The sequence below is a fragment of the Rhinatrema bivittatum genome, chromosome 14, assembly GCF_901001135.1.
Source record: "Rhinatrema bivittatum chromosome 14, aRhiBiv1.1, whole genome shotgun sequence".
NCBI lineage: Eukaryota > Metazoa > Chordata > Amphibia > Gymnophiona > Rhinatrematidae > Rhinatrema > Rhinatrema bivittatum.
In genome coordinates this window covers 5,804,427-5,817,422 of record NC_042628.1, presented here as the reverse complement: position 1 = coordinate 5,817,422, position 12,996 = coordinate 5,804,427, and the positions used below count along the sequence as shown (strand labels likewise).

Genomic DNA, 12,996 nt, shown 5'->3' with positions numbered 1-12,996 from the left:
GCGCGCACTTCTGGGGGAGCGTCCAGGTCAAGGGAGGAAACTGCGTGCATAGAACTGGATTTTCAGATGTGCACGCAGAGTTTTTCCCAAGTTGCTCCTGCTGCTGGCACATCTTTAGCAAACTGTCGTACAGACATATGAGTGAAAGGAAAGGTTTGCGTCACCCACCTGCCCCAGATTATCAAAGTTGTACTTTCGCCGTATCCACTTGTATCGCCCCTGCAAGCAGTCCGACCTGTTGGTGATATTCTTGGTGTCCAGTCCTTCACAGTAGTAGAATTTGCCTTTAAAAAGCTGAAATGAAAGGGGGGAAATAGCCAGTGCAGTTTGAGACCCCGTCCTGGTGGCCTCCCCTAGTTGTGTTACTTTATCTACCTAAATTGAATTTAAAGTTGTGCAGCTATAGCCAAATTAAGGGGCTTATTTACTAAAGGTTTTCTCCCATTTTTGTGTCTATGGGAAAAATGCTTAGTAATAGGGCCCTAAATTTGCCTTTACAGCTGACAAGTAAAGGGATATGTCTGTTGTTGCACAGATGAGTCTGGTGTTAGCAAAGATTCGCCCCATTATTTGCAATGCAACGGGTCTCATGCAGTGCGCTACCTGCTACCCGAGGCTCTTCTGAAAGCAGAAGAGCCTGCTCTGCTCTCCAACTTCTCATGTTTCCAGTAGGAAGGCTACTTGTCTCTCTAAACAGTGTGGGCACAATCCTGCCAGCACTGAGGCTCTACACCAGAGCCAACACGGCCAACGAAAGGGGTGCGGCGGGGGAGCCACTGAGCTGGTGCTGCCACTAACAGGGAACGTGGGGGAGGAGGGGCCACGACTGAAGGGTCACCCAGGGCTCCAAATACTTTTCCACTGGCCCTGAGAGTGGGCCTGCTCTCCCATCCTTTCCACTATTTTGTGGGATTAGGTGAGCTCCTCCTTTGCTTTTTCCCCACAAACAGGTCGATCCAGTAAAGTCCGTGGGAGAGCGGACGAACGCCCGCTCTCCCAGCGCACGCACCGGCCCCTCGCCAGTGCGAGCGATCCAGTATTTAAATGAGGTGACGCGGTGCAAATGAGGAAAAGGAGGCGCTAGGGACACTAGCGCGTCCCTAGCGCCTCCTTTTGGCCTGGAGCGGTGGCTGTCAGCGGGTTTGACAGCCGACGCTCAATTTTGCCGGCGTCGGTTCTCGAGCCCGCTGACAGCCACGGGCTCTGAAACCGGACGCCGGCAAAATTGAGCGTCCGGTTTTCGGCCCGACAGCCGCGGGCCGAATTCAAAATTTTTTTTTTTTTTTTTTTTTTTTTACTTTTTTTTACTTTTGGGGACCTCCGACTTAATATCGCTATGATATTAAGTCGGAGGGTGCACAGAAAAGCAGTTTTTACTGCTTTTCTGTGCACTTCCCTGGCGCCGGAAGAAATTAGCGCCGACCTTTGGGCGGCGCTAATTTCTTAGAGTAAAATGTGCGGCTTGGCTGCACATTTTACTTACTGGATCGCTCGGGCATACCTAATAGGGCCATCAACATGCATTTGCATGTTGAGGGCGCTATTAGGTGCCGCGGGTGGGCCGCGTGTTTTCCTCCCCTTACTGAATAAGGGGTAAGGGAAAACACGCGTCCAGAGCAGGGTGACAGTGCGCTCCGACGGAGCACACTTTACTGTATCGACCTGTGAATAAGGGGTAAGGGAAAACACACGTCCAGAGCAGGCTGACAGTGCGCTCCGACGGAGCACACTTTACTGTATCGACCTGTGAATAAGGGGTAAGGGAAAACACGCGTCCAGAGCAGGCTGACAGTGCGCTCCGACGGAGCACACTTTACTGTATCGACCTGTGAATAAGGGGTAAGGGAAAACACGCGTCCAGAGCAGGCTGACAGTGCGCTCCGACGGAGCACACTTTACTGGATCGACCTGAAAGGGAGGCGTGCTCAGCCCTCTGCAAATCTTTCGCGTCCAAAGATCTCTGCCGAGGTGCTAGAAATCCACAGCGGTGGCCTGCAATTCCGCTGCGGGGCAAGACCCGCGGGCACAGCTCTGGAGAGCGTCCATGTCAAGGAGAGGAGACGCTGCTGAAAGAACCCGAAAGAATCTGTAACTGGGATACCAGAGTCAAAAGCCTTGGAGGCAGGGCCGGTGCCCTCCCTCCCCCAACTTCATTACCGGTGGCAGTGGCTCCTGCACTGCTCTCCCTTCTTTGACAATATTGGCTGTGGTGCAGCGACCCCTAGACATTTTATTTAGCGATTCTTATATTCTGCCACCTCCACCTTGTGTTTGTCAGGATTTTGCCAACCCCCCAAAATTTGCTGCTTTAGGCGAAGGCCTAGTTTGCCTAATGGAAGCACCGGCCCTGGTTGCAGGCAAAGGAAAACCAGAAGGCACCCCTGACATCTACTTTTAATGCTCCATGTTTTGCATTCTTCTTCTATGGACTGTGCACTGCATTGCTGTTAGATAAAATACAACTCTGAACACTGATTTCTTTGTTTTCTGCAACTTTAATGTTTTTTCCAGTGACTCCTTTGTTTTAGAACAGCACTGCTGGTGGGGAGATTTCTATTTCAGTGACCGTACATTCATCTCCGTGGGTCTTGCAGCATTTTGCCGTCCCACACTGGAGAATTTCCATAATCTTTTGCATCTGAAGGTGGCCCCTTGCTTAACGCAGGGAGGGAGTTCCCTGTCAAAGGAGGATGCAATAAGATTGATGTTGTAGTGCCATCAGTGGACCCACTACTGTACAAGATAAACTCGTCTGTCCCCTACATGCAGACAGTCTAAGGGCCAGATGTAGGAAGGGTCTATGGGGAAAATGCTTTGCACCTTTGACCTAGGGAGGTTACATGACTTAGCTAAAGGATGCACTCCCTGGGTCAGCAAACTCTAACCTCTGTGCTACACAGATCTAGAATTAAAGGCTGAACCAAAATAAGTACGAGAACCCAAAAGTAAAACCTACTTGGATTTCGCCCTCAACGATAGATGCATTTAGTATCTTTGCTGCATTTCTGTTCTTGTTTTCCATCAGCAGAGATATAATAAAAGTCCCTTCTACGTGATAGAGGGGATTTTGAGTCTCTGGAACAATAAAGTGTATGGCATGACATGCCGGGTTGCCATGGAAACTGGACGGGAAATCCCCATTCTCGGTATCTGCTATTTTGTCAGGTACGTAGGCTCTTTCCTTCATAATTAACTTTCCCAAATCTCCAGCTGACCTTTTGCTCCTGCTTCTTTCTAGAAAGCCTCACCTGCACCCCCAAGATCCCAAAGATGATGAAGAAGGCGCAGCATATCAGCACAATGTTCCCGATGGGCCTCAGGGATGAGATCAGCGTCTCCACCACCAGCTTCAGGCCCGGGGCTCGACTGATGACCCTGATAATGCAAACAAAAGAAAGAAAGAAAGAGACTTTTAAAGGTTCCTTTTAGATTGTTGATTTAGCTTAGAGTTTTTTTTATTTGTTATAACACATTGGTACTGAAACACATGCTTTGTTGGCAATTTCTTTTGTAAGTAGATTTTCCCGTATAAGACACAACATCTTGCACATGACATCACAGGTCCCTATAAAAGGCAATGATTGTGAGGTCACAGATGTGGGACTTGGGGGGCGCTAAGTGATTTAGACAGGCTGATTATAAAGATACATCAGTCTGGCTGCATTTGGATGCAGGCCTGGGAAGATGGGAGAACCTGAGAAGTGATCCCAAACAATTAACATTCACAAGTAAAGCTGCTGAAAGAAATGAACCCCAGATCTTAACGAGTCAAATCAATGAACTCTATGAAGATGACTGAAATAGGGCCGACCCCATGCCCCAGTGACAGTGCTAAGTGCTACCATGAGACATCTTCTCCTCCGGCTGGTAGGAGCTAGGAATACCATGGATGGAGAGGAGAGGATCCCCAGCCTTCACACAACAGTGATACTTATGTGTGGTATTCCGGGCTGTAAAGGGAGCTGCACTCTGTGGCCTCCTTCCCAGGGCTGCACTGGACTGTGGCAGGAAGAGGGTGAGCCCTAATAGGGGAAATTCCCTCAGCATCCATCTTCTTTAGATAGAAATGGCAACGAGAAGAGAGGGGGAGCTTCTGACTAGGCTGCAAACTCATAGTGGGGGGGGGGGGGGGCAGGAAGAGAGGGAGAGAGAGCCTAACCAGTCCAAAACTACAAGATCCAGGAGAAGAAAAAGATGAATGAGGCTTACAAGGGAGTGGGTGCCACCTCCCAGGAAGGGAATAACGGTGTGATGAGTGGCAGACAATCAGGCAGGTGTCTCGCAGGACACACAGGTAATCACTTTAAGGGATCATCAGTTTCTTTAGCATTGCATGGGGTTCTCCAGTCAAATAAGTGATGAAGAACTTCTTACGCAAGGTTCTGAAATTCATCTTGACTTGGAGTAAAGGAAACCACAAATTTCAGAGTCGGGGAGCACAAATGAAAGAAGAGAGACCAGGGTCTATTGGATAACGGGTTTCATTGTCTTGTTCAATGATTGAGGAAACAAATCCCTGTCTGATGTACTCCACTGTCTTTTGCTTGCTAGAATGGAGTCAGGAACCTATGACGTTCTAGAGCAGGGGTGGGCAGCTCTGGTCCTTGAGTGCTGCAAGCAGGACTGTGTTTGCACAATGAACGTGCATGCAATATATTTGCATCCAGTGGAGGCAGTGCATGCACACATTTCTCATGCCCTCCTCCATGCTAGGGCCTGCTCTGTTGTAGTTCTGTACTGATTACAGAGCAGTGTGTCCTTATCACCGTACAGTGCTAATTTCACAGGACATACAGATTATCTAAAAACGGGCAGCGCTCCTCAGGAGAATGAGAAAGTCAATTTCTAACAAAGATTGCATTATATTTTTATATCATGCATGTGACTGCCACTGACCTACTTCAGTTAGTACTCATTTAATCTACCCAGGGAGTATGAAAGGCTGAGTCAGTCATGCTAGGATTTGAACTGGAGAAAACCAGGTCTGCCCAGATGCTACAAGGAGGGGACAGAAATCTATTTCTCCAGCTGGAAGCTTACCTAGGTTGGAGAGCATAAGAGTAAAGCCTTCACATTATAAACTAGTGTTTTTATTATGGAGAAATAAGAACATAAGGTTCACATTACATCCCCAAAACATAACAGTACCTCATCTCTTTCATGAATTAACTCTAACACCAATATCAGAGAAGCAGTCTCCCATTACCACCCGTGACTAGACCTATACTCACCAGATCTCATCCTATGCCACTAATATTCATTAAAAATAAACCGGCATAAATAGAGTTATCAGGATTATTACTGTGAATTTTACTATTGCTGTATTAGTGCCTTTATGATTGTTCTTTGCCCTGAGCTTATTGGAAAAGCGAGTCAGAAATCAAAATGAAACTCTTTGAAGCTTAGCATTTCCCCATTAAAGGGCCTTGCCCGTTGTTGCAGGCACTGCTGGGAGTTCTGTGGAAGGGATGAGGCTGAGGGATGCGCATTATTCATCAGACCCCACAGGGTTAATGGGAGGAAATGCTTTGCAGACTTGGTGCTGAACGGGTAATATTTTAATATGGTCCCGAAGGATTTCACAGACTTGTTTTCAGAGGCATTGCCTTTTCTGTTTTTCTTCTGGCTGAGTGACTGCCTTCAGCACTCACTCCCTGTGGGTTTGCAGAATCAAGTTTATGTTGTCAACATTATCAGCGGCCCCCCGAGAAGGTCCCTGGGAGCCAGAGATGGCAGAGAGTTGCAAGGCTGAGCTGTACCGCCTGGATCATCACCGGTTTAACTGCTGGAGCAAAGGACCACGATCTGACTGAACTGAAGTCCTGGAGGTCAAGCTCACCCAAAGCTGTGCACAGAGAGCCGGGCTTGAGTCTCTGTGCATGGGGTTGCCAGCGAGGGCGTTGATGCTGGCCGCCGGGCTCAGACTGGACGGTGCCCTGGGATATTTCCAGAGCACTGCCTGGAATTCAGGTTGTATGAATGAGCAGAAAGCTAGGATGCCAGAAAAACCCCAGTCAGCGCCTCCTCCGCCCCGGGTGTATTTAGGGAGTCGGGGAATGTGTGTGCAGACGTTCATATTATCTGCAGATTTGGCACCTACATTTTCATGGAAATTACACCCGTAATAATGAAAGTGCAACCCTCTCCTCAGCAGCCTGCATGGGGCGGTGGTAGTGAGGGGGCAGTATTTAGATACTTGATTAACATGGGTAAATGAATCGCTTTCAGATTCTCCTCTTAGGGTCTTATGGTTTTTATTTTTACTGATTCCTGGGCACTTTTCTATTTTCCATATTTTTTGGTCTGTGTAGGTCTCCAGAATTCCCCTCTATAGGCTCAGCCCTGGGCTGCAGAGACCTGCACTCGCGGGAGTGCCTACTGCCTACCTTCTCGTGTTTTTAGGTGGCCCAAATGTAATGAGGAGGTCCATATTCAAAAACATTTAGCCTGCTAACATAGAAGTTAGTCGGCTAAATGAAGATTTGAGCACTTCTCTGGGCTAAATTCTAGCTGGCTAGTAACACAGCTGGCTAGTAACACAGCTGGCTAATAACACAGCTGGCTAGTAACACAGCTGGCTAGTAACACAGCTGGCTAATAAGACAGCTGGCTAGTAAGACAGCTGGCTAGGATTTAGTCTGCATTCTGGGGCATGACTGGGAGGAGCTGAGTTAGCATTCAGTTAATCAGATAACTTAGCCGGCTAAAGAGCTGTCCTAGAGTGAGCCGGCTCACTTTAAGATTGCCTCCAAAGTTAGCCAGTAAATTTCATCTGCTAACTTTGCTATCTGGACTGTGTCTGAATATGGACCTTGATTGCTTTAGGTAAAAGATTAAGCAGGTGCCTGGAAAAAAGCAGCAGAGAGGCACAAAAGGACAAACAAGTTTATAGTGTACTTTGGAAGGCCTGAGCAGAGAATGTACAGGCTCCGTCTCCTCACCTCTGAGCGAGTTATCATTGTGCAGTACACTGCATTGCAAACCAAATCAAATCAAAAGCATGGGGAGGACTCTTGCTTGATAGCATCTCCACCTGTTTTTACAAGTCAGGCTCTTGCTTTTTTTCACAGGTGTGAATTCCTCCTTTGTCCTCAGTTCTCCAAACGCTTAATTAAATTTCACTGCATTTCATTACATGTGGTCCTTCCCTGGCGAGTGCCCGTGTAGCTAGGTGTGATGTAGCTTCTTGCTTTACTGACTTTGCCATCTGTTGCCTGACATCTCCTGACCCAGCTCGGTATTTAACTCATGCTGACACAGCAATCAAAGCCTCCCAGCCTCTGCTGCCTGCTTAGCACTGGCTTCTGGATCAAAGAGGTGAATGTGCAGCACGAAAGTTGCACTACAAGGCAAAAAAGTGACACGTTGCACCATGAATGTAAACCGGTGTGATATCTCAATTGAGATCGAATGTCGGTATATAAAAATAATAAATAAATAAATAAAATAAATGTAAATGGAGAGAGAGCTGTGCCCTGGAAGATTCAGGCCTCTTACAGACCACAGCCCCATAGTCAACTCAGCTTTCCATTCCTCTAATGGAGATAAAGAGGCAAATACAAGCCGAGTAAAATTTGCAAACTCAGCTTTGTGTGTACAAACAGGAACTGGACTGTGCTATTTGACTGTGCACCTAGTTCCTGTTTTAGCAGGCCAAGCCATTTTGCAAAATTTTTCGGCTTCACAAATAACATTTTGTCCATAATTTTCGGCATGCAAAGTGTTATTCAAATTAATAATTAATGAGCTGCTGAGATGCAAAACCACGCAAAGCAGCTCATTAACTATTAGTGCATAGGTAATCTATGCGTGAAATTTCTTCACAGGCCAAATTTCAGAAAACAAATAACCTCTCTGAGGTGTAGTTATTCGTTTTATGAAAGTTAGTGTAGCAAACTTTCATGCATGTTTTTCCTACAGGACTCGTTTGCATGTGCAGAAAAATGCAAGAGTTTGTGCCAAAATCTACATTTTAGCATATCAGCCTGAAAATGAGCAGTTCTGCATAGGAACTAATATTCATTCACTCTGCGTGGCAGTGCCATCCTGAGAGCTTCCATATTATACAACATGTACTATTGAGTTTAGAGATGGAATTTAATAAACCAATTTTAAACCACGGTTGATCCCAGGGTTTTGGGCTCTCTGGATCCAGAAATGGCCTGGGAGATAGCCGACTAGACATTGCATTCACATGTTGTTTCTGTTTCCAGGCCACTGCGAAATGCCATGGATCAAGCTCTTCTGGTTATTCTCGTGGCACTCATCCTCCCTGTAGTTCTGACCTTCCTACACCTGACTTGACACCTTTCTTATAAAAGCCCAATTCAACAGGAGTAAAAAAATGAAACGGAGAGCAAGAAAACATTCAAGAGCTGCTCTGGAGATTGCTTGGGGCAACATGGGACAGTACCGAAGTGGCCGCAGGGTGCGCAGCAGTCTCAGGACCCGGAGAATCCCCAGAATCTTTGCCCCGCCTGCGGAGGCCAAGGATACGATGATGTCGACGATGGACACAAAGACCAGGACCCCATCCAAGACGTTCCAGCTGCTCTGCAGATAGGCATTTTCCCCAGAGAAGAAACCCAGGGCTACCACCTAAGAATCGAAGAGACACAGAGATACATCCGCGTGAAACCGAGTCGCACTTTCCAGAAATGAGGGACGACTTGCTTATTCAGCAGCTATTGACTTACTGTAGATTACAAATGAAATTAGGAAAAGGTGAAATTCAAACGATTGACTTATTATTAATAATAAGAGCAATAATAATATTTTGTATTTCTAGATTGTTTCACTTTGGTTATAAAGCCTCTTCTGTTTTCCCGAATAGCTGTGTTTCACAAGCTGTTGTTGGAGTACCCCCTCACCAGTCTGCTTTTCACAATATCCACAATGAATTTGCTTGAGAGAGATGCAGCTTATTCATTATGGATATCTTGAAAACCATTGGCTAGGGTAGTGATGGCGAACTCCAGTCCTCGAATGCCACAAAACAGGCCAGGTTTTCAGGATATCCACAATGACTATGCACGAGATAGATTTGCATACAATGGATGCAATGTATATTCATTGTGGATATCCTGAAACCTGGCCTGTTTGTGGCACTCAAGGACTGGAGTTTGCCGTCACTGGGCGTTGGGAGTACTCCAGGACTAGGTTGAGAAATAATGGTTTAGACCATGGGGAAGACATGGGATATGACGAAGGTTGGAAGTTATCTCATACTGTCTTTTCATTGCATGGGAGATACTCATAAAGCATAAGGAGGGCCAAAGCTGGCAAAATCATTAATATATGTGTCAGTTTTCCTATTTTTAACCCCAGCGAGTAATTAGATGCTGATGGAGTTCTATATCTTGATGAAGAAATGTCACTTGCCTTTTTATGTCAACCGCAACTTAGCTTGGACCCATGGTTCTCAAACAGCATTTGCTGTATGGCCTCAAGACTAATACTAGGCCTGGGGATGTGCAGCTCCACGACAGTGCATGCCCTGCTGTGTCTCAACTTTCCGTTTAGGATTTGCGAGGCTAATGTTGTAACTTATGTTAACACCAATTTGCAATGCTCGCTTATGCACCACAGGTGCACTGTGAACATTATCCCACCAAATCTGCCCGTACACCCTGATGCTTTCTATTTATTGCACGGAAAGTTTGGGGGAAAATGTACACGCCTACATTTGAATTTGCAAATGTATGCATGGAAATCCAAACTCTGCTCCCAGGAACACCTGTGCTCAGTTCGCGTAAACCCACATGTGAACAGGACGTACACAAGGACAGGCAATTTAAAAAAAAAGTTCATTTATATTACCCATGGAAATGCTTTTGAAAATTACCCTATGTATGACCAAAAAGAAACTCAAGGAACTCATCACACAATCAAATCATGCCATATCCAAACTTTTATAGCATTTCCTGCACAATTCACAGGTTACGTAGTGGGAAATATGACAAAACCAACAGCCTGCTCATTGACTACTAGGGCTAAGAATTAAGCTCTAAGGGATGAATTTTCAAAACATTAAGGGGCGGATTTTAAAAGGGTTATGCATGTAATATAAGCGTGTAACCCCTTTAAGACCCACCTGCGCGCGCCGAGCCTATTTTGCATAGGCTCGGCTACGCGCGCAAGCCCCGGGACGCGCGTATGTCCCGGGACTTGAAAGGGGGCGTGGAGTGGGCGGTCTGGGGGCGGGGCGTGTGCGGGGCCGGAGCTTTCAGGCACAGCGGCCATTTGCCGCTCTGCCCGGGACTGCAGGCCGGCCGTTGCCGGCAAGCGCAACTTAAAAATTAAAGGTAAGGGGGAGGTTTTAGGTAGGGCTGGGGGGGCGGGGTAGGGGAAGGGAGGGGAATGTGGGGGGGGGGGGGGGGGGGAAGGCTGCGCAGCTCAGCGTGTGCAAGTTGTACAATTATGCACCCCCTTGCGCGCGCTGACCCTGGATTTTATAACATGCTTGCCGCTGCGCGCGCATGTTATAAAATCGGGCATAGTTTTAAAAATCTGGCCCTAAGCATGTAAAAATGAGCATATACTCATGTATTCTGTATTTTAATAAAATCAAACTACGAGCACATTTTCACTTTCATGCGCACATATATACATATGAAGAAGGGTGGTCTAGAGGCGTTCCAAGGCAGGACCAATACTTACGCACTTCAGTTGCTATTTTAAAAAACACACAAGTATATTTGCTAACTTACTCGCATATTTTTACACTGCTAATTATCTGGCACAAATGATGTTGATTGTGCTTATTGTGTAGCACTGACTGGGTGGGAGGGCTGGGTGAACTGGGGGGAGTTCAGGCTGAAGAACCAGGAGGGTCTTGATGACCCAGAGAAGGACTGGGTGAACTGGTGGACTAATTGGCAAACTGGTTAATTTATTTATGCATGTATGTTTTAAAATGGGCCAACTTAAGTGGGTAAGTCCTACTTTACGTGAAATATACAAGCATATATTTTTTAAATTGGTAGGAAAAGTATGTGTGTTCAATGCATTGATATACATGGTATCAATACATTTCATGTACTCATACATAAGCCTTCATGTGCGCGTATGTTGCGGGGTAGAGATTTACAAATATCATTTGATGACGCGTATTTTATAAAACATGTACATATCATATGCATGGGTTTTAAAATACCTAGTGTAGATCTACTCATGGCCATGTACAATTTAACAGATTTATAGCCTACACAATCCTAAGTTTTCAGCGGGTAACAAAACAACATGCATAATCAATCGTAAAAACATAACAATAACAAAATAAAAAACCCCCCACAAAAATAGAAAAAAAAATAAAAGCATAACATTGAAAAATAAAATATTACATTATTAAACATTACAAAAAATAAAATACAATATATATGATCACCACTCAACCATCTAAGCTTCTAACTTCTCTTATAAATTCAAGGACCAGTTGACTTAGATGTTTAAAGTTTGCCACCACGTGCATTTGTTTGAAAGTTAACCTCCAAGTTTAGAAAACACGAATGCACAACTGTGACCATCTTGATTGTACTTCTGATTTTGTCAGCAGCCTTCATTCAGCTCATGACCTTCCAGCAAGTCTCCTGAGCCCTGATTTACAGGTTGAGACTCATTGGCTTATACTACACACCTGCCCTGATGCTGAACTTCATAAATATCACAGCATCTTATTACTGGGAAAAAAAAGTCAAGAATAACAATTTACCTTACCGTCATCTCAGCAACAAAAAATGGCAGTGAAGATATAATTGGAGACACTCAGAAATATTCTTTCCTGTTAAAGACATAGAGAACAAGTGATTGAAATCTCAGACTCCAGCCCCACAAATGGAAGAGGCAGTCAGCTAATCATAGGGCCCTGCCTCAGCTGCAACATGAAGGTCCCATAGCAGCAGATAAGACAGACAACTGCAGGAAAATAATCCTGGTTTTATTCCTAGGCTATAAAACCTCCCAAGTACCTTTCTACGAGATTGTCTATCTTACTTTCTTCTCATCTGCAGCTATTTGAAGTTCATCTCATGATTTAGGTAGGGTCCTAATACCGAGGGAAGATCACATGGAAGAAAGAAGTAGCGTAGACCTCTGAATGTATAGAATTAGTTAAAGAAGCAGTAAACTAGTGACCTGTCTATGTTTTTTGGCTCTGTTATTCCTCTGTTGACCTTATTCCTGAGGCTTCTTTCAATTTTCTCCTAGCACAGATGTGAATAGTTTTTTGCACTTTTCTGAATAAAAGGTTGGCCTCTCATGGTTCTACTTGGTGACATTAAATGTAGTTGCATGGAGTCCCATGAGCCCGCAGTGGTTGGGTCCCTCATGTGAACACTGCACTGGCACTTCATTTCCTAATGTGCACTTAGCTTGAAGCCAGAGTTTTGTGTGCACTAGAAATTCAAAAAAGGCATGGGGTAAGCAAAGAGGATCCTTCATTGCAGAGACAGAGAGGTGAAGGCCAGCGATGCGCTCTATGTCATAGCAAAAGGAAGTAAACTGGATAGGCCTCATCATCTTTATCTGCTGTCACCTTCTGTCTGTGTGCCAGTGTCCTGACAGGACTGTCTGTGCCTTTCATTACTGTACAGGGAACAGGGTTAGAGGAAGGAACTGTGTGTGTGTGATTCAGCTCACTGTGCTGCTTGAGTCGATATCGGGTCCTCTCCAGGGGCGATGGTGATGCAGTTCAGGAAGATAAAGACAAGAACCACGTGGTCAAACATCTTGTGTGCAATAACCTTCTGGCACATGGCCCGGACCTGGGAAAGAGGGAGACAGAGGAAGGTGGCATTCAACAGTCAGACGGATTCAGTAAAAAGAATTTACCTTGAGATCTCATGAGGACAACAACCCTGCCTACGCATAACCTCTACATGGGGCAAAGCATTATACAGTCCTGATTACTAGGTTTCTCCCATTCTGTGTCTGTAACAGAACTAACAGGAAACATGAACAGGGTAAGCTGGTACAGTTTTCTAAAAAACAAAAAAAAAA

The 12,996-nt window shown here is 45.5% G+C and overlaps 1 protein-coding gene across 1 annotated transcript in view; it reads right to left on the bottom strand.

Annotated features, from left to right (window-relative positions):
- The window catches only part of CACNA1H (calcium voltage-gated channel subunit alpha1 H), a 449,793-nt gene that overhangs the window by 42,477 nt on the left and 394,320 nt on the right, over positions 1 to 12,996 (bottom strand). The window contains 6 exon segments of the mRNA XM_029576705.1: positions 169 to 294; positions 3,249 to 3,375; positions 8,414 to 8,598; positions 11,711 to 11,779; positions 12,637 to 12,669; positions 12,672 to 12,760. Of these exon segments, the coding sequence (XP_029432565.1) occupies positions 169 to 294; positions 3,249 to 3,375; positions 8,414 to 8,598; positions 11,711 to 11,779; positions 12,637 to 12,669; positions 12,672 to 12,760 (629 nt within the window).